This window comes from Micromys minutus (genome assembly GCF_963924665.1).
Source record: "Micromys minutus genome assembly, chromosome: 5".
Lineage (NCBI taxonomy): Eukaryota > Metazoa > Chordata > Mammalia > Rodentia > Muridae > Micromys > Micromys minutus.
Window position 1 is genome coordinate 58,241,204 of NC_137974.1, and position 20,960 is coordinate 58,262,163.

The following is a 20,960-nucleotide window of genomic DNA, read 5'->3' on the forward strand; positions in this document are numbered from 1 at the left end:
TTGTCATTTTGTTCCCCTGGCACTTAGTCACCCAGCTCTGAAAGGCCAGGAAACATAATTCTGAATGAAGATGCACCAAGTATGGACTGGTGGAGATGGGTGGGAAGGGGTGGTTAGGGTTCCTGGGCTCAACAGAAGCTGCTAGTAACTAATAGTTACGAGGCCTCCAAACTCCGGTGTGGTGCCCATCAGCAGACAATGGGACTTCTGTAACAGGGCCCGTTAAGCAACTCTGTACTCTGCACAGGCCCCACACTTCTAAGCACTGACCACACGGGGAAGCTAAGAGCCTGCTTTATTCCATTTCCTTGGGTAAGTCTCCTGCTCCGACCTTGGCCCCAGCCAGCCATCAGACCACAGTGGCCAGGAGATCCAGCTCCTGTCTGTCCCCGGCTCCCAACACTGCAGCTGGGCAGATCCAAGGAACAGAAGTTAATTCCAACACCCCTGTGCTGTTTGTGGAGGACAGTGGTTCTGGTGGGAGGAGCAAGTATATCTTCTGGAAGGTTCTTTGGCAGTATTGCTCCCATTAATGCATCAGCTTCAGAGGCCTCCTGGAGTAGCAGACATTGTCTTTCAGGAGTGGCGACCCCACGGCCATGCCCACTTTGTTCCAACGGTGGCCTTTGTTGTAGATGGGCTTGACAGACTTGGGAGCCCAGCGAGTCAGATAGCTGTATTGGGAACACAAAGAGATGGCCTGCTGGGATAGGAAGAGCTGGTCACTGTCCCCTGGGGCTGGGCTGCAGTGGCTATGGGCCTCCCTCACCAGTTTCCCTTTCTCAGAAGACAAAGCTTTTTTTGGGGGGGGGGGCTGCTGTTTTGTAAACAGATGGGGTGGGTTCTTGTTGCTATACGTGTGTGGTCAGGGTTTAGGCAGGGTCAGGCAGCCCAGCCCAGTTCCCTTGATCTTTAGGAGTTGTCAGTGTGCGTCCACACTGCAGGCAGAAGGCAGAAGAGGCTGCTTGGACAGGAATGTGATAGAACGGGACAAAAGCCTGCACTCTTCCCACTTGGCTCCTTTAGACCTCACAGCCTCCAGGGAACTTCCCAGGGCACCTCAACTGTTGCAGGACCTCCTTCACCCAATAGGAAGCAAGGGACGAGTACAGCGGTGCAGTCCAGTCCAGCAAGTTTCTGTAAGTGGGAGGGGGCAGGGGAAGATGGTGGCCACCCATGGCCCTCTGGCCTCCTCTGGGGATAGCCTAGGCTCTGATTATTCCTGGAAGAGTGGGTCATAGCACCAAGACTGGGGTTTACTTCTGTTTATAATGAAACCTGGCTCCTGATCAGGAAGGCCCATCCCTCAGAGTTCAGCCATAAAGGCCAGGGGTCCTCCCGTGTTCTATGCAAAGTTGAGGCTTGCCCTGGCTGCCTCTAGAGGCTCTCAAGTATTAGTTTAAAAACTAGTATTCCTGGCAGAAATAAAAATTTATTTTTTGGCTGACATCTTCTGGCTGACAAAGGATTGCTGATTCACGCCTTTCTATCACGTTCCTTTGGACCTTGGTCTTCAGCTGTTAGCCTCATGCAGAGGGAAAGCTACGGGAGGTCCATTCTGTACCCTTGTGTGCTGGGCACAGGAGGGGTAAGATGAGGCCTTCCCTAATTGACTGGAGATAGCAACACTGTTCTGGGGTACTGCCTGCACAGGGGCTGCTATTTCTATGGTCAGTTGTTTAGGACAACAGGTTGTCTCACTACCAGCTGGCCCTTTCGCTAGCTTCTCCCAGTTCCTAGAGGGAGAGGTGAAGATGGTGTTTATGAACAGGCCCATGAAACAGGGTGTTTACCAGACTCAAGGACTTCAGAAGACCCCAGCTGACCAGACTCCCCAGAGCTAGCCTCCTCAGTTCTCCTTCAGTTAGCCTTGGCTGCCATCTGTCCTGCATGGAGCAGCTGGCTAACTGAGGTAGACTGGGGGACATCCAATCAGCTTTCTGCGGACATCTTAGTTCTAGCTAGAACGCAGGCTTCCCTAACCCGGCCCCTTCCCACCTCTCCTGAGCAGGGCCTGACCTGGACACATGTGTAAGCACAGGAGAGGAGAGGGGATACTATTGTCTCTGCTGGAGAAGACAGGGCTGTACCATGGTGTTGAGGTCACAGAGGAGTGAGCAGGGCCTAGGCTCTTGAATGCAGCCTAGGGATCTTTGGTTGTAATCACAGTGTCCTTTGTACAGAGAGCAGTACCTCCTGAGCCAGGACTTCCCTTCCCCCAGGATGGCCTTTTGCAACTCAAGAGCCCCCACACATCATCAATCCTGTGTCACACCAAAGGACACCGGATGTAAGGGAGGGAGTCTGGCCTAGCTTCAAAGGCCTGAGGGCAGGATGGATTGTGTCCCCAGGCTTGCTGCTGTCTCTTAAAAAGCCAAGATTGGGGGTGGGCTCAACTTTAAATGGACCAGAGCATGCCCTGCTCCTCAGGGCTGCTGGCAGATAGCAGATAGCCTGACCCAGCTCAGCTCGGGCTTAGCATCTAGGGATGGGGAAGGCAAGGCACACAGAAGCAAGCCTATATTACCCTATCTCTATTTTCTTTGCCTAGCAACCGGGTTTCCCAGCTTCCACCTAGGCTTTTTTTTTTTTTTTTGCAGAGGGATCTCTGCAAGGGTCGGTTGGGACTGGGGAGTCTTGCTCTGCCACAGGCATCCGCAGTGTCTCTCCCTATCACCAGCAGCAGCTTGACACACTGGAGGTGAGAGGAGCTGCTGGGAGGGGCAATAAGAACTGTGAAATCAACTGAACAAGGGGATATTATAGATCTAACTGCCTGCGAGGGTGGTGTCAGGGAAAGCAACAGGACAGCTGTCTGAGAGTTAGGCGAGAACCTGCTCTCACTGGAGGAGAGGCCTGCCTAGCTGCTGGAGCTGGAGGCTGACTTGCATCTGTTCTCCCTAAGCCCTCAGGATAACTTGATGCCATGGCAGCTGAGTGGCTGTTAGCTGCACGACTGCAGGGAGCACTGGTGGTGACTGGCTCTATGCAGGCTGCTTTGCTGCGATGCTGTCCCATCCTATCCCAGACGGTCCTCACATGACTGAGGTCCACTTCTGTCCTCTGCACTGTAATGGCCCCAGTGCTGGAGAGAGCTGGGACGTCGAAGTTTGTGGATGTGCTTCGCCTTCCCCATAGCAGCGCAGTGCATTATCATCAACAGGGACTGACAGTCTCATGCCCAACCAGCAACTTCCTTGCCCCTGGGTCAAGGCCCTCTAGGACAGGAAGGTGGCAACAGCATACAGTACAGCCATATCAGGAAAGGTGTAGGTGTGTGCTTGGGCTGCTGGGAGACCCAAAGGACAAGCTCCCCTAGAATGCAGTGAGATTCATAGGCCCTGGAATGCTCGGGTTAATTGTACGTATGTCTTCTTACCGGTTGAGTTTGGGTTTATCCTTTGGTACGCATCCTTCTGGAAGCCGCGGTCTGTGATTTGGGAACAGACCTGCAAGGAAGGAAGAACATACAAGGGGTCAATCTCCACAGTTCTGAAAGAGCCAGGGGTTAAGACCATGGGAGCAGGGAGGAGGTGTGTGTCCCATTCATTCGGTATTCTGCTCACCACTTCTCTTCCAGCTGTGACAGCTGCCTGGGAAGAGGAGCTGGGGTCCCCACCACCCCTCTAAGCCTTGGGTACTGTGACCTGCTCGATGAGCCATCTTCACGCACTCCTCAATTTTTCGGTGTTCTTCCCGGCACAAGCCTGTGACCCTCCGGGGCAGCATGCCTCCATGAGGCCGGATGAACTGACTGAGCAGCAACACATCCTAGTGAAAACCAAGAACAGGAATGTGGGTCAGCTGGGTTTGCTTGTATGCTGGGAATCTGGACTGCGGGCTCCACAGGGCTCCCAGCATCTCCCCCAAAATGTTCTGACATCATCAGGTGGAACCAGAAACGCTGTAGTGAATGTTTTACCACCAGTCTTTCTTGGTAGTAAGATGCCTGGTGGCCATTCTCCTCTGCTGATGGGACATGTAGAGCATCTCCATGAGAGGATGCCACTTTCACCCAGAATGGAGCTAGTGCAGGGAACTGGATGCAGAGTGCAGTCCACATTTCCTAAGCTGTTATCCTGAAGGGAAGAAGTCCTTAGACTTTCCTGTAGCTCTCCACACTAACAAACTATGTGGGATAAGTCTAGCAAAAAGGACACCACCCCAAATGGCGCGAAGGGTTAATTCTTGCCCTTGCCAGGGCCCAATGCTAGCCTCTACGGTCACTGCCCTGGCCGCTGCTGCTGTGTGACTACAGATCTGTTTTAATCATTCAATAGCCTTTGGGGACCCAGGCCTGGACCTCTCAGCCCTACACTCATCAGAAGCAGGTAACAAGCCTTGGACTAAGCCACAGCTAACATGCTGGCTTGTGTCCTCAGAATCCTTATTGTGCAGGCTGCCAAGCCAGCTGACAGTTGCACACAGCTTGGGCCAATAGTGCTCCTAGTGGAAAGGGGAAAAGGAAAAACAACTTTAGCCTTTACCTCGGAAAGAATTAGATTTCTTCTCCTGGAAAAAGAGCCAAATCAATTTCCTGGAAATGGCCAGTAGGAGTGTGCCTCGGTGTTGGGCAGGTGTGGGCGCTGCCTCCCTAGCTGCAGCAGAGATTACGAGCACGCCTGTAGATGCACTGACGTCCAGGAGAAGCAGCTCTGACCTCGGCCTTCTGCTGCACTCCTGGCACTTACTTTGAGAGGACCCAACAGGGGGTGAGCCCTGCTCCTGTCCCCATGGCTGGGGGTGGACCGAAGCCAAGGTTCCCAGCCCGAGAGATTAGTTGGGTCACTCTGTTCAGATCTTCCTGGTCTTATCACCTGACCAGGATCTCTGCACTTAGTCATCCTGTGCCTTAAAAGGGGGAACTGGGACAACACAGGTCAAATTGGCCCAGAGCCTGAACCACCTGAATCCCCAAAATAGAGTGTTCATGTCGCCAGTGAGTGCTCCAGAGAACAAGTGTGGGATATCCAGGGTCAGGTCCTGTCTTCGGCAGAGTAGCAGCTAGCACATGGGCTCTGCCCGGCACCTCAGATTTGAAACCCAGCTCTGATACTTAGTGCTAGATGATTGCAGCACATTCATTAACTTCTTCATGCTCGAGATCCCCTCATTGCAAAACAAGGAAGAGGAAGTCCCGATTTCATGGGTTAATCAGAAATCTAAGGACCGGAAAATGGCTCAGCCAGTAAATGTACTTGCCACCATGCCTGACAGATACATCTAAGTTCCATCCTTAGGGCCCACACACAGGAAGGACTGACTGATGACCTCCATGCCTATGCTGTGGCATCTGTGCTCCCCCCCCCACACACACACACCAAGAGAGGGGTGAGGGGGAGAGAGAGAGAAACAAGAACTAAGTGAGCTATACAGAGCCCATGACAGGGCCTACTGGAGGAGGCCCCCACTATGCTGTCTACTGCTGGATATGTTCATGATCACCTCCTTCCCCAGAAGCAGCTGTTCTGGAGGAGTTAGAGCAATGGGGTGGAGTCTGGAGCTCCACTGTGGAGACTACAATGTGCCTGCAGATCACACTGTGAACCACCTCATTCCCTAAGAGGAGGGAAGCCAAATCCAGACCCAATTCCATCCCCATGAGATCTACCCCTGCCATTCTGAAGAAGGCCACAAACACAGTCAGTAGCTTCCAGTCCCATAGCCCATGAGAACTTTTAAAAATGCTAAGCTGATTGGGTCTGTTTGAGGCTGAGTTGGTTGAGCAGTGATTTTTCTTTAAAAGAATGTGTCTAAGTGGTTTTCCTCTGTATATATATGCACCACATGTTCCTCAGTACTTTTGGTGGACAAAGAGAGCATTGGCTACTCTAGAACTGGAGTTCTGGGTGGTTGTGAGCTGTCATGTGGGGGGCTAGGAACTGAATTAATAAGGTCCTTTGCAAGAGAAGCAAATACTCTTAACTGTTAAGCCATTACTCCAGCCCCATATTTCTTTTTTCTTAAAAATTTTTTTTTGAGATTTTATTTTTATTTTATGAATACAGGTATTTTGGCTGCATGTATGTGTGATGGCTGCATGTATGTGTGAACACCATGTACACACAATGCCTGTGGAGGCCAGCAGAGGGCACTGGATTCTTTGGGACTTGATATATCAGCTTCTACCCACCCTGTTCATGTTCAGAATTGAAACCTTGTCCTTAGGAAGAGCAGACTGTGCACTTAACCACTGAGCCATCTCTTCAGCCCTTAGCCCAGTATTTCTTCAAGCTCCTTAGGGTCAACCACACGGCCCAGATTGACAGCTACTGAACAAAGTGCTGCCTTTGATGAACTTGTGGAATGCGGCTGTCACTATGTAGGGAGGCCCCTGACCTCAATGAATGCAGGGTAATGGTCTGTACAACCACACTTACCTCATAGGTATATTTGTGCTTTAGATTCCAACGGCAGATGGGGCACTGGCCTGAGGGGTTAGGGGGATCTGGAGTCGCCTTGGGAGTTTCTGTGATTCGGCCTTCAATCTAAGAAGTAGGAAAAAAAAATCCAGTATGAAAGCCGGGGTCAGACATGCAGCCTAACTTTGAGCAGACCCTGCATGCATGCCAGCTAAAGCTTACTTCTGGGGGTCTCATGGCAGTAACTGGGTTACACAGTATTAGGTTCCAAGCCAGCAGAGGTTATACAGCAAGAATCTTGCCTCAAGCCACACAAAAGAGCAATGACAATGTAGACAGACATAGAAACTAGTAACTAGAGGAGTGGTTGCAACCTTTCTGACGCCATGACCCTTTAATACGGTTGTGGTGACTCCCAACCACAGAATTACTTTCATTGCTACTTCATGACTACAATTTTGCTACTGTTCTGAATCGTAATATAAATATCTGTATTTCCTGATAGTCTTTTGGGGATTGAGACCCACAGGTTGAGAACTGCTGAGCTAGAAGATTGGTTTGCTGTTTTAACTGGATGCTATTTTCCTTTCTCAACAAGCCACAATAAAATATCTGAACCCAACCTCTGGGAAAGGTAACAAATGCACATGGTTAAAAATTCCAAATGGGGGCTGGAGAGATGGCTCAGTAGCTAAGAGTACATCTTGCTCTTACATAGGACTGGGCTTTGGTTTCCTAGCATCCAGTTACAGGGCAATCTAATGCCTGCTTTTGACCTCCAAAAATGTGCATATGTACACATACATACACACATATGAAAAAGTTCCAAATGGCATAGAGATAGATACACTATTCAAAGAAAATGTCCGCCCATTCTGCACATTATCTACAGAGAGCACTGTTTCTAGCTTCATGGAACAAAACAAAGTCTATGCTAGCAGGTCCCGACCAGAGATAATGTGTGTCCCCCCACCCTACCATGTCTGGGGACATTTCTGATTGCACAATTAGAGAACAGGTATTATGGGTATTTATCGAGGATACAAAGGGAAACTCTCACAACAATGAGCACCAGCCAGTGCTGCAGCTGAGAAACCCCGAGAATAGCAAGACGAGCAAGCATCTGTGTGTGCTGGTGCACCTCTCTCCCTCTGCAAACTCAGAAAACCAGGGCAGATGAACACAATACACACCTCTACAAACAACCAGGGGCTCACCAGGTAGCCTTGGCTGGCTTGGTGCTCATTATACAGAGTAGGCTGGCCTCATACTTGCACTGAGTTCTGGGATTGTAAGTCTCTTCACCTGTATCATTTTGGATCACACCTTTTAAATACTCTGCAGAGGCCACGTGTGACATTTCCCATCATGGATGTACCCTGTGACCAAGCCTTGGAATGGCTACTAAGTGTACTAAAGCAATGATCTGGGAGTCAGCTTCAATTGCAGGGGAGCTTAGCAGGCCTCTCTGAGGCTGAGCCCGAGAGCACAGTGGGATGGATTTGAGAGGCATTGGGACAAAAGTCACCTTGTCCCCGGGCTGGGCCTGGCCAAGGGATAGAGGCTAGAAGTTCTGCTCAGTTATGCCAGGCTCTACTACCCCCTCCCTGCCACTTCTACCATGGCAACCCTAAACATGTCAGAGAGAATCTGTGGGCCAGGGAAAATCTGAAGGTACATGGGAGGCCTTGGGAGGGGCCTTGAGGGCCCCAGGAGAGAGTTAACATTCACTGGCTCACGGTTATTCACCCCGTTCTGTGCTAAGAATGGCTCAGATATACCAGTCTATTTAACTCCCACAACTATGTGCAGCAGGCGACGGATCTTATTTTGGAGGACACACACCCACAGTCAGCACAGCAGCACCTGACCAGGCATGCATGGGCTCACCCCAAAGCAATAGTGTCTCCATATGCCTTCTACAAACAGCAGATCCATGAAATAAACCTCCTTATACTTAAAAGCCAATGTGAACAGCACTAATAGCTGGGAAGTAAGCCTTCAGTTCTGAATGCCTAACAGAATCTCTGAGAGATGCTGTTATTGGTGTGAACCAGTTAGTTCTGAAGAGACTGAAGATGGCAGCTGAGATGCCAGACATGGTCTGTGAGGGTCTTCAAGGGAAAGCAGAAACAGCCAACAGAAGAATAGGCATCCTAATAAGCTAGAAAAAGGCTGGACCCAGGACAGCAACTGAAATAGTAGGAGATGCAGTGGGTAGGGGACATTCTCTTTAGCACTGAGTACTCTGTATCCAGAAAGACAGAAGCAATACAAGGATGGCCTTGAACTCCTGATTCTCTAGCTACAGGGATTACAGATATGCACAGTCATGCCCAGGTTTTAACCAAAGAAATAGAGAAGTGCTTTAAGGACATGGGGTTCCCTAAATAGTAAGAATTGGGGTGAATGCTAACTAGTGGAAAGGCCAAGGAGGTATTCTGGGAGAAGAATGATTGGATTTCTCCTGGGGATAAGACTGCCTTAGGATAGACTATATTTGGCTGACTGCCAGAGAGGTTAAGCCCCTGGTCAACATGGAAGTTCCCGAGCCTTCTGGGAGCTCTGTGAGGTGGCTGAGAATTTCTTGGAGGGATAGAAGGCCATGTGAAAACAAGGTTGTCTTTTAAGGATTATGGGATAATCTAGGCCCCATGACTGACTCTCCAAGGGAGGTGAGATGGGCTCAGTGAGAGAAAGGGGGGCATGGGAGGAAGAATCGTTCCAGCTTTCTGACCAAGAACCAAGCCAGGGTGCCAGCTAGTGAGGTTGGGGCCCAGGGCCTGCTACCTCTTAATGCATCACTTAAGGGTACTAAGTCATTCCAGACAGAAGGCAAGGATCGGAAGGGCAGGCCTCTGGCTCTGGGCCAACTAACTCTGGCTCTGTAGGCCTGCAATGCTGCCTTAGTTTCCCCTTTGGGAAACTGATTTATCACCTGCCAGAGAACATATTAGTAAAGCCTCTGAGACTTTGTCATACAAAAGGTCACTTTAATCAAGTAACAGATACCTCAGCACAGGCACAGCGACTGTTCCTGATTAACCACAATACGGCACACAGCCCGAGAAATAGTAGACTTCAGGATTTATGGTCTCAGAGGGAGCAGATCCTGGAGCCAGGAGTCCACATTGGACCTCTGTCCATCCATCCCTCAGAGGAGCAGCCAGGCGGCTCCAAACATTAAGGAGGTTGTGAGTGGCCAACGCAGCGATACTTACTACAGTCGTCTTCCCTTCTTGGATCTTCACCACTACAGAGATAAAGGGGAAAAATTAGGTCAGCCATTTAATAAGGAACAGGGAGTCTCAAATAACAGCTCAAATTCTACACAGGCAGAGGAGAGGAGCCTCCAGTCTGCACTCTCCCACGGTCTCTGCCTGGGACAGAAAGTAAGCAGGGTTCACCTCTAAGGGCCAGGGCTCTATGCCCTTGAGGCTGACTGTAGGCAAGTCGGGGTGTTCAGGCCACAACATCTCTCTAGGATTAAGGGTCTCCAGGCTGGTTTTTTTTTTTTTTTTTTTTTTTTTTCCTTTTGAAGCTGAGATCCATCTTGATTCTGTCCAGAAGAATCCAGCAAACTGAATAGCTATGGCAGGAAAACTGCTGAGTTCAAGGCCAGCCTGGGCTACAAAAGCAAACCAGAAAGCTTTTGGAGCAGCAGGTCTAAAAGAGTCACAAGTACCCTTGCACATGTCCCCTTGCAGAATGAATCAGCCCAAAGGGTTTCTTTAATCTAAAACACATTGCTGTCTGTGTTCCAACGGTGGCTTATCAGTGAGACAAATCCACTCCCCAAAATGCACCCTGAGAATCCTGTATCAAGGCTGCATGAAACTGGCCATGAGGGAAATACTCTCTGCTCCATCCTTCTTCATCTCTCCCTGAAGGGTTATGTTCTGTTACCACACCAGAGAAAGGGAATGGGAGAGGTCTCAAGCAGGAGCCTGCAGACAGTAGGCTCATGGGCTTTGGGGAACACTGCTTTCTACACTGAGGGCAGCCTAGGGCCTACATATGCCTGAGGAGGGAAGGAGAGAAGTGGAGGCAAGACCATCAGCTGCACACATCTGTCAGTTCACACACACTTCCCATCTCACCTAACTAGGCCACTGTATGACAAGGCCGATGGCAATCAGAGCTGCCAGCTTACACACAGCAACTGTTCTTGGAGAGTCTCCCATGCCCCTGGCTTGTTTAGAAAAAAGGACTACAGCTGCTAGCAAGAAACTGATACACAGCAAATGATCAATAAGTGCTATGTTTAAGGAGGAAGATAATCGTCACTGTCTCCTTTTAACTGTTAACTGCTACAACAGGAAGCTTGAGCTCACATAATCTGCAAACTGCCTCTCCAGATACTGAAACCCCAGTTAGACAGTAGTTTGGCTACCAGTTTGGTTTTAGCTCTAACACAAGAAATAATATAGGTTAGAAAAGCGCCTAGGATCCTTGACTTTGAGAATCCAATGGGAGCTAAAGGTCTCTCCCTAGGAAAAATATCCAGCCACAAACACACAAGCTAGCTATGGGCTGCAGGAGGCTCTCAGCCAGCTGTGGGATATGTGCCTGGCTATCCCTCAGACGTGGAAGGGGGTACTTCTGCTTCTTCTTTTTGCCTATCATATTTTCTAAAATAAACATATACTGCTTCTGCAAAAACATAATATAAACAATAAAAAGAGAAGGGCCTAAGGGAAAGGCAACACTCACCCAACCAGACTCCATGTCAGCATCTGTGACCAGTGAGCTCTGTGACCAACACCTAATTGAACACAGGCGGTCTGGAATTATTCCTCATTTGTTTTCTGGACAGACCATTCATAAAGAATCATTACTCCAAAACAACCAAACTGAGAGCCCTCCATGTTCAACTCCAGACACAGAAAACTGAACAATGACCAGAAAAACCAGAGCCTTTCTTTGGAAAACACTGTAGCCACTTATATGAACTAGGTTCCTGTGTGTAAAAGAAACTGCGTCACCCTCACACACGGTTTTACTTGTCCAGAACAGAGACCAATCCATGAACGGGATGTGGGTGAGACTCAACCTGGTCGTCAGCCTAGAAGCCAGCACAGCTGCAGAGGGAAAGTCACCACGATGTGTCCATTGCAAAATGGCCCACACAAGGGGACCAGGGAGAACAGAAGAAGAGCATATCTCCACCCTACGGTAGACCCCAGGTACCTTAGAAACTTTGCTACTTTGGAGAACTCAAACTGGGGGAGGGCCAGAGGGCAACTAAATGGGCTCAACAACAGGTAGGGGGGTAAGTTTCTGAGAAGTCTCAGGAAACAAAAGCAGAGACACATTCTTATACCACTGAAGTCAGCATCAGGACAATGGCCTGAAACACAAAGAGCATAAACATGTGGTTTCCTTCTTGGTCCAGCCACTTGGGCCCTAACCATGAGGTAAACAAGTCTAACGAAACACACATCACTCTAGGCAAAGACCCAAACCCTGAAGTCATCCCACTGGCCCCTGGAAAAGAGATCAAAGCCCATGGCAAGCTCCACTGTTCACAAGCTCTCCCACAGCAACCTCAAGCCAGTGAGTGTCTTTCTAGAAGCTAGTGGGTAAAACAATAGGCAGTTATTTATCTAAGAGAGACAATCTGTCAAACCAGAGGAATGACCCAAAGAACTTGGGGAGACAGAGATTGATCAGGGTGGTGAGTTAGTGTAGGGGAAGAAGGCCCGGCTGGGGCCTGGAGAGGCCTGAGTAGATTTTAAGTCTCTGAAAAGAGGAGATAAGAATCAAAAATAGCATTGCTTTTCAGTGTGCAAAGAAAAACATGGCAAAACCAAACAAAACCTGAGATCCATTTTGTCCTAGGTTCCCTCTCCATTCAAGAGAAGTGAAGTGGATAAAAAAGCTGGACTAAGTAAGGGTCAGGCACCAACAGAAAGGGTTGTTTAGGAGAAGATGCAACCACCGCTGCATCCTAAGACTTGTTTTCCTAAGACACACTGCTTTCTAAGTAGACCTAGGGCTGCAACCTCTCAAGACAGGCACTTCTTGCACACAAAAGATCTGTGCCAAGTCAGACAGCACATGCACTGGAGTCAGGAAGTAAGGCTCTCTCTTCCTCCCGGGCAGAGTAACGGCAGAATAGTAAGGCAAAGTCTTTGCCCGGAGGAGAGGGGTAAAGCAAGAATGGGAACTTCACTAATAAAGCCCATGCCTCATAAAGAGGTCCTCTGAGTACTTCAGTAAAGACGCCTAGGATGGAGTCCAAGATAACTGAATTAAAACAGCCTGGAGCAAGCAGCGGCACAGTGAGGCTGCAATGGGCACAGAAGCCTGTGATGGACACATCAACTGCGGCTGTTTAGTAAGGGAGGCAGAGAGGGACCATGGATGATGGAGGGGTGCAGGCCCCACAGCAGCAAGCAGCCAAAGAAACCAAGGATCTGGAAACCGAGATCTAAGCAGAGCTGGGGAGAGGCTGGAAGGCAGCCTTCAGCCCTAACGGCCGACACTGCTTGTGCTTCTGCTCCATCAAGCACCATCTCCTTCAGTTCCATCATTTGAACTGCTGGCTTTTCAATGGCCTCCGATTCCCTTCCCTCAAATCCCTGATGGAATGGCTCTCTGTCATGGGCTTCAGAATGAGTTTTATTGTTACTTAGCACATTTCCCACTAGCAGAACACTCAAAGCCTAAAAATCCCCCAACCTGCTCACCCCTCTCAAAGGTCTTTGCTGAAGAGCTGCTGTCGCTGTCAGAGAGCACCTCTTAGCTCACTGAGAGATGAAACCCACTCCCGTTGGCCTTTCATCATTTCAGTCCATTCTGCCTTAGGATCATGGCTGTTAATTCATAAGTGCATGGTTTCTTGTTGTGAATGCACTTCCCTCCCAAGGGCTCTCTGAGTGATAAGGCAGGGAATTTCTAACACAATCCTTCCTAAATCTGACATTGTCATTGATGAAATCACTAATTGTTCTTTGGCAAGTCAACTGCTAAGAGCCTTTCAGGAAAGGAGGGAACAAGAGGCAGGGCCTGCTATGGATTTCAAAGGTCACGTTATACTGGAGATGAGGAAGTGCTGCCTCTACTTTCTTTCTTAAGACTTATTTATTCACTATACATAAGTACACTGTAGCTGTCTTCAGACACCAGAAGAGGACATCAGATCTCATTACAGGTGGTGTGAGCCACCATGTGGTTGCTGAGATTTGAACTCAGGACCTCTGGAAGTGCAGTCAGTACTCTTAACCACTGAGCCATCTCTCTAGCCCCTGCCTCTACTTTCAACTCTACTTACAGCTCAAGCTAGGTACAATACCAAATCTTTGCAACTGGAGTCCCCCATTCACAAAATAAAGACAGCTAATGTCTACCTTTAAGGACAACAGAGTAGATGGTTATTGAAAACCTTGCACATTACTGCAAGAAGGCCCTCAGTAAATCACAACATCCTCATTTGTCTCCCTTCAGTATTGCTTCTTCCATAACCCACTCACTCACTTTGGGCTGTCAGGACCTGTCAATCACTTGTCTCCACCCCCATCTCAGGGACAGGGATTCCCTGTGTAGCTCTGGCTGGCCAGGAACTCTCTAAGTGGGCCAGGCTGACCTTAGAACTCACAGAGATTCTCCTACCTCTGCTTCCCAAACGTCAGGATTAAAGGTGTGCATCAAGCCCGGCAGTGGTGGAATATGCCTAAACCACAGTGGTCAAGGCAGAGGCAGGTGGATCTCCGAGTTTGAGGTCACACTGGCCTACAGAGTGAGTTCCAATATAGCCAAGGCTACACAGAGAAACCCTGTCTTAAAAAAGCAAAACCCACCCCACCCCAGTGTATGTGTGTTTGTTTGTTTGTTAGCTGTCTCAACATCAGAGTTTGGGCCCAGATTTTTTTTTTTTTTTTTTTTTTTTTTGGTTGTGAAGTTGTTTTATGTGTTGTAAGACATGTAATGGTATCCTGATCCACTCACCAGATGCTAGTACTACCAGTTCTGACAACCAAAAAGGTTTCTAGACACTGCCAAATTGTTTTGGGGCTGAGTGGAGAATGGAGGACCACCCCTGACTGAGAAGCAGTGCCCATACTGAAAGTTTATAGCGACAGCACTGGTACTTGGTTCTCATGAAATCTCTCTGGTTTTTGATTCCAAGTCTCATGAATTCTTACTATAGTTATATATTTTTATCTTTCAGAAACAAGAGGCTTGAGTATTTTCAGCAAGAGACTCAGCTTGTTTTCCACAACTGTGAATGTGATATGTACAATACTATTTAAGTGGCAAGCATCCTCACCAGACCAATGAAAGCTGTATGTGTTTTACCAAAAGGGAGGGTGCCACAAGGTTCACTTAAAGGCTTAGAGATGGGTGTCCCAAAAGAATATAAAACTTATCAGTGCCTTCACATAAAAACACAGCAATTCAGTTCAATATTTAGCCTTTCGTCTAAGCTGTCTAAACAGTGGCTAATAGACAGGGGAGTTGCAACCAAGTATTTGTAGAGAAGATGACTCCAAAGACTGATAAGAGAGTTCATCACTCTACAAACTCTCCAGTTAAGAAGCCTTTACTCTGGAAGAAGAGGCAGGTGGGTCTCTGTGAGTTTAAGGCCAGCTTGATCTACACAGCAAGTTCTAGGTCAGTATAGTGATACCCTGTTTCAAAAAATCCAAAAGAAGCTCTATGCTGCATTTCATAAGGGACATGCAGTTTGGAGCTGTTAGTATCTGACATGGCAGTTGCCCTCAAAAACATTATAAGCCTCAGCCCAACTTTGCAGCATGAAGACAGCTGAAACCTTATCCAAGTCCATTCTGTCTTCCACAAGATCTCTTCGGTGACTTTCTTGATGAGTTAATATGACTCAACCCAGGCAGCATCTGGACTTTTTTTTTTTCTTAGCAATGGTTCCATCTTTCATTTATACCTTAATTCTCAAGCATACTTGCTACTAGCATCCACCCCCATCCCATTAATTATCTCTCAACTGAATTCCTTATATGCCTCAACTGAATGCCTTATATGCCTCTTCTTTAACCTTCAAGACAGGGATTCTCTGTGGAGCCTTAACTGTCCTAGAACTGTAGGCCAGGCTGGCCTTGAACTCAATCTGTCTGCCTCTGCCACCTGGGATTAAAGGTGTGCTACCATTATCTGCCACTCTTAATAAAATTACAGTTTGAACCTAAAGAGACCTCTTCTAAGCTGTGTATAATGGTTATATACAATGGTTATCCAGTGGCTCTTTTTTTTTTTTTTTTTCTGCCTGCTTTCTCTAACGATAATTATTACTCTTTCTAACTGGTTACTTCTCAGCTTTAACTAACATTCCCTGATTGGCCGATTTTAAAGACAAATTCCTTCCCTCTTCATTTTTTTTTATCTACATCACTTATCCTTTCCTGCTTTCCACAGAACACACACAAAAAAACTATATCCAGAAAGACCTTTTCACTCTGCCAAATTCCATTCTTTTATGAGCCTGCTCAAGCGCATCTTTATAAAAATTTCCAGTGGACTTTACTATTTCTGGTTACAGAATCTTACTGCACTCTTTCATGCAAACGAATAACTTCCATTTATCGGTGCGGAATGCGTACATATAACCCAATTCATTATAACCCAATCGTCACAAGAAGCTGTGCTTTCTCCCTTTACAGTCCTTTCACCGCTTGACTCACAGTATTTGGCCCTCAGTAAGATCTCAGTTGATGCTAGAATCTTGTTACTTTACCAGATTTAATATTAATGAAATGCAGACCCAATTTTTAGCATTTGCTTCTTAGTTTTTCAATTGCCTTTGCACCTTGGCTATTATCTCTCAGATTAGTAGCCTAGGCAGAGAAAGTGACCACTTAGTCACATTTTTCAAAGAAGGATTGGAAAGGTAGGTTTTGCAGCATGTTTTAACCAAGGTGGAGGCGATCTGGAAAATAGGGGAAATTTTACATTCAGTCTTTTATAGCTTTTCTGAACTCCGAGGCACTCTTTTTTTGGATATTTAAATGACCCCGCCTTTCTCTCAGTTCTCCTTGATTTTCGGAAGACACTAAGAACTAGGAGGTAAAGCAGCAACAACACAGCCAGGGTCTGTAAAGCCTTTTAAACTCCCCGCGAAGACAGTCTCAGACTCGCGCCGAGAGGGAGGGGCACATCGGGGTTGGCGGAAGTGTCAAGACGCTGTTCTCAAGTCCTGGAGGTCTCTAGATCCCGGGACTCACCTTCTCTCAATCCGCGAGCTGGAAGCCATAACCAGCCGGTCGCGGCGGGGCCTGACAGGAACGCTTGGAGCTGCCGACCGCAACCGGACACCAAAGCCCTGAGGGCCGCCATTTTGGAAGCACACCTGACCTCATGTGCACTTCCGCTTCCGGAGCAGGGATGTGCGCAGCCGCTGTGCGGAGATCCGATTTCTTGTGGTTACCCATCACTTTTATCACCTCCTCTGGCTGTCGTCTTCAAAGTTGCCTGTTAGTCTCCCTTGGTAAATTACACGCCACACTGTTTATTTAGTTTTTCTTCCTGCTGGGTAGCTTTTGTGACTGTGGCTAAGCCTGTCAGAACAGATTAAAATGGTCATGGATTCTGGCTCTTAGCATCAGACGTGGAATTGACCATCTCTCCCACCTCCCGATCTTTGTTGCTTATACTCACTTTCAGTCTTTGTTGTTTATATTCACGTTCTCTCCAGCACTTGGCACCACTTATCCTCTGTCTCTCTGGCTACCTGGTAAATGCTTTGTTAGAGTTCACTTCAGACTTCATTCACTGTGGAAATGATCTTGACCTCCCCTCGGTGACATCCATCTTAGTGCTGACACAGTTGCAGTCACCCTACCAGACCGTAAGACCCATTAAGATAAAAATTCTGCTGCTCACACCCCTTTAATCCTAGCACTTTGGAGGCAGAGGCGGGTGAATCTCTGTGAGTTCCAGAATAGCCAGAGCTACATAGTGAGGCCCTAGCTCAAAAAATAAAATCAAATAAAAACAAAGAAAGGAGGAGGAGGAAGAGAAAAGAAAGAAAAGGAAGGGAACATTGCAATTTGTGTTGACTCATGCCCCAGCTCCTAGCCCAATGCCTGATATTTAATAACATAATGATACAATGTATACTTGTCAGTGAATAGTTAGTACCTGTTGTATAAAATAAGTTGTTGCAAAGCTTACATTATCTAAAATCATGTCATACTCGATAAATATAAACCAGTAAACAGGACAATTATGGAGTTGGCTCTTTTCGTAGGCTTGACATATTTGCCTTATAAAATTAAAATAGCAAAAAGAAAATACCATTGCCTAATTTTCCCCTTTTCAGATTTTCAGGACATATAGTCTGTTCTGCTGAGCTGCTTAAGAAAGGAAAATCATGGCCTGGAGAGATGGTTCAGTGGTTAAGAGCACTGACTGCTCTTCCAAAGGTCCCAGCAACCACATGGTGGCTCACAATCATCTGTAATGGGGTCTAATGCTCTTTTCTGGTGTGTCTGAAGATACAGTGTAATTATATATAATAAATAAATTTTAAAAAAAGAAAGGAAAATCATTCACACCTCAATTTTTTCTCTTAGTACTAAGGTCTCTCCCTGATTCTTATCTAATATAAGCCTAAAAGGGATCCCCTAGTTATGCTATTCTGATTTTTCTGGTGAAAAAAATTAGGTCCATGAAATGACACAGCAAGTTCTCTGATGCTGGGGAGAGAAAGGGCCTGTTGTTTGGTCACACTGGTATCCTGCTGTGCTAGGTGGATATAAACAGTTGCTGCATGAGGAACTTTGGAGCATCTCTGTAGACAGGAAGAACAGGAGAAATACTGCATGGAGCTGAGGCAGATAGAATGAAGAAATTTGAAAAATCAGTTAAGATGGGATTGATTGACACATGGATTAGAAGCAGAAGGTTCCTGTGGGATACATATCTATCTATCCCAGCCAAACTCAGGACAGTTTTGACTCAATCCTTAGTTTCTAATTTTCTCCTGAACAGATGACCTTGGGCCACACGTGTGTGTGTGTGTGTGTGTGTGTGTGTGTGTGTGTGTGTGTGTGTGTGTGTGTTTTCTTTTTTCACATTCCTTGCTTTCTTATTCACTTCTGGGGACTAAACAGTGGCCAGGGCAGTAACAAAACCCCTCCCCACAGTTGTGGACTAAAGCATTTAGGTGCCAGCCCTTCCCACGTAATCTTTTGTTGTTATTGTAATCAAATTATATTTTGGGGTGCTCGAGAGATGGATCGGTGGTTAAGAGTGCTGGCTACCCTTTTAAAGGATCAAGGTTTAGTTCTCACCACCCATATGGCAGGTCGCAACCTCCTGTGACTCCAGTCCCAGGAGATCTGACGATCTCTTCTTGTCTCTGGGGGCACCAGGTACAGATATGGCACACATTCATACATGCAAGCAACCACGCACTTAAAGTAAAAAAACTCCCTTTCCACTCTGCCCAGGGAGGTGACCATATGGTGTCATTCTTGATTCCTGTTATAACTTAAAAGGGAAACACTCACAATGTTTGGAGTCATTGATACCCTGCAAAGTGGAGGAGGAGGGTGTCCTCAAATTCATTGCAGCAGGAACTGGCTTAGGTGGCACCGAGTTTGGCTTCAAATGGAACGGGGTACACTTACATAAGGAAAATTGATGGAATCCATGTCATAATTCTGAATAGGATCTGGGAAACGCCACTGCTGGTAGCTCCACCATTGTTGCCATTGGGACCCTTGCTGAGATCACATACATTTCTGGGACTACTGGCCAGTAAGCTGTGGTGCCGCTGGAGCCGCTGGAGCCACTCCAGCTGCTGGCTGCTTAATTCCCAGGACCTTTACTAGCTAGAACCAAGCATCCTTCAAGGAGGTAACCGATCTCAAGGCTGACCACCAACTTCTGACAGAGGTGTCTTCTGTCAACCCATTTACTGTCACTGTGGCTATTACAGATTCCTCTACATTATGTGGGTGTTGTGACTGTTAGATTATTAAAAGGCTGCTGTAGAGAGACAGAGGGTGGAAAGAAAGAAAGGCCTGATCTGACCACAAGTGGACCATATTTATTCCTAGTAAGGGTGCATTGTCATCCACATGTGCAGATGACTAAAATGCCTATAGAGGAAGATGGAATGAAGCTCCTTACAGGGGTGGAAATGACTTCCACAGTCTGAAAGGAAAGCTGGGAAATGTAGTTTTTCACTGGGAGGCCATCATTAACTTTGAGAGAATATAAAACGTTCAGGGCAAGGACATTATAGTTGTTTTTTGTTGAGGAGGGTCTTCGTCAGAGGGGGTAGTCCTGGGTCATGTAACAGAGGGGAAATCTTAACATGATCTACTTCAATGGGGCAGGTGATTGCTGTCTGTATTCCTGAAGAATTATCATTAGAGGGCTGTAGACAGATGATCTGGCTAAAGCAGAACTGAGATTTTTCTGGAAAGGTTGAAGGATAGGGAGGAACAGAGGCAGGAGAAACGGAGCAGGCCCATGAGAGGAAGTGGGCATAGGGTAGACTCAGGGTGACAACAACTTGTTGTCTTGCCAGGACCATTGGAACACACTGAGCTGGCAGAGGTAGCAGGGAGCACAAAGGAAGGAAATGGAAAAATACAGAGTCAGTGTAAAGAATTCTATCTGGGTTAGGGTGACAGGGAAGAAGGTTTCTTTTAGTCAATTTCTCCACAGCATCTAAAAGGTCTTTTTGTAGATGTATCAAGGATAGAGAGAGCTGTTGTAGGGTGAGAGCTACTGGGAGAGCTTGTGTGGAAGAATTTATTTGGGCGTAGGGTTAAGTTTTGTGTGTAAAGCGTTTAAAAGATGGGTTAAAAACTTGAGTTTAACAAGAAGAGAAGCGTGGAGGACTGCAGGAGTCAAGGAGTCAGGCTGGTCCCAAAAGATGTTAAGTCCTTCTGAGCTGGGGACAGAAAGGTTAACTGAGGCGAGGAAGGGTCCAGTTCAGCTGTCTCCATTCTGAGCCTCCCAAACAATGCTCTCAATGGCGAGAAGAGGGATTCGCTGGATGGCCAATGACACGTTCGTCCCCATTTAGAAGTCACTAAACTGCTTTTAGGGGTCTGGGAATGTCAATCTCTCAGTAACTGTTTTAAGACCGATGATTAAGGGTAGCAAAGGGAGTAGCAGTCACAGTGCCTCAGAGAGGACCCACCAAAGGGATCATGACAAATCTTAATAGTCAGCAAAAAATCCAGAATGTTTAAGTCAGGAGTTGTGAGGGACATTAAGAGACAAGGAGAAAAACTTTCACATCTGGAGGAACACCAGTTAAATGTAAGTGGACTAGCAGCACCTTGTCTTATAGAAGGATAAGGTAACTGTAATTAGCTGTTACTACATCAGTCTCCTGCATAAGGAACAAGCATTTGGAAGCCTTGGAAAAGAATTCAGTTAAAGTCAGCATCGAAGAAATGAATCAGAACAGAAAGTGTCTGATAGTCCCTGCTTTTACAATTATAAACTTTACACATTTGTTTCAAATATTAACAATACCAGCTATTATTTAATGAACAAAAACATAATATTCCAAATAAAAGACAAGTTCTGATTAAAAACAATTTACTAAGGTAAAATATTTTAAAAGCGGGCCTATTACCTTTAGTGACCTTATCT

At 47.0% G+C, this 20,960-nt stretch overlaps 1 protein-coding gene across 1 annotated transcript; it reads right to left on the reverse strand.

Annotated features, from left to right (window-relative positions):
* Positions 1 to 278: 278 nt before the first annotated feature.
* Positions 279 to 16,696, reverse strand: MRPS18A (mitochondrial ribosomal protein S18A). The gene is made up of 6 exons (XM_080916737.1): positions 16,562 to 16,696; positions 9,584 to 9,615; positions 6,381 to 6,488; positions 3,648 to 3,771; positions 3,380 to 3,449; positions 279 to 674 (listed from the first exon to the last, which is right to left on the reverse strand). The coding sequence occupies exons 1-6, from the start codon at positions 16,671 to 16,673 to the stop codon at positions 530 to 532; spliced, it is 591 nt and encodes a 196-aa protein (XP_080772863.1). The 5' UTR covers positions 16,674 to 16,696; the 3' UTR covers positions 279 to 529.
* Positions 16,697 to 20,960: the final 4,264 nt, after the last annotated feature.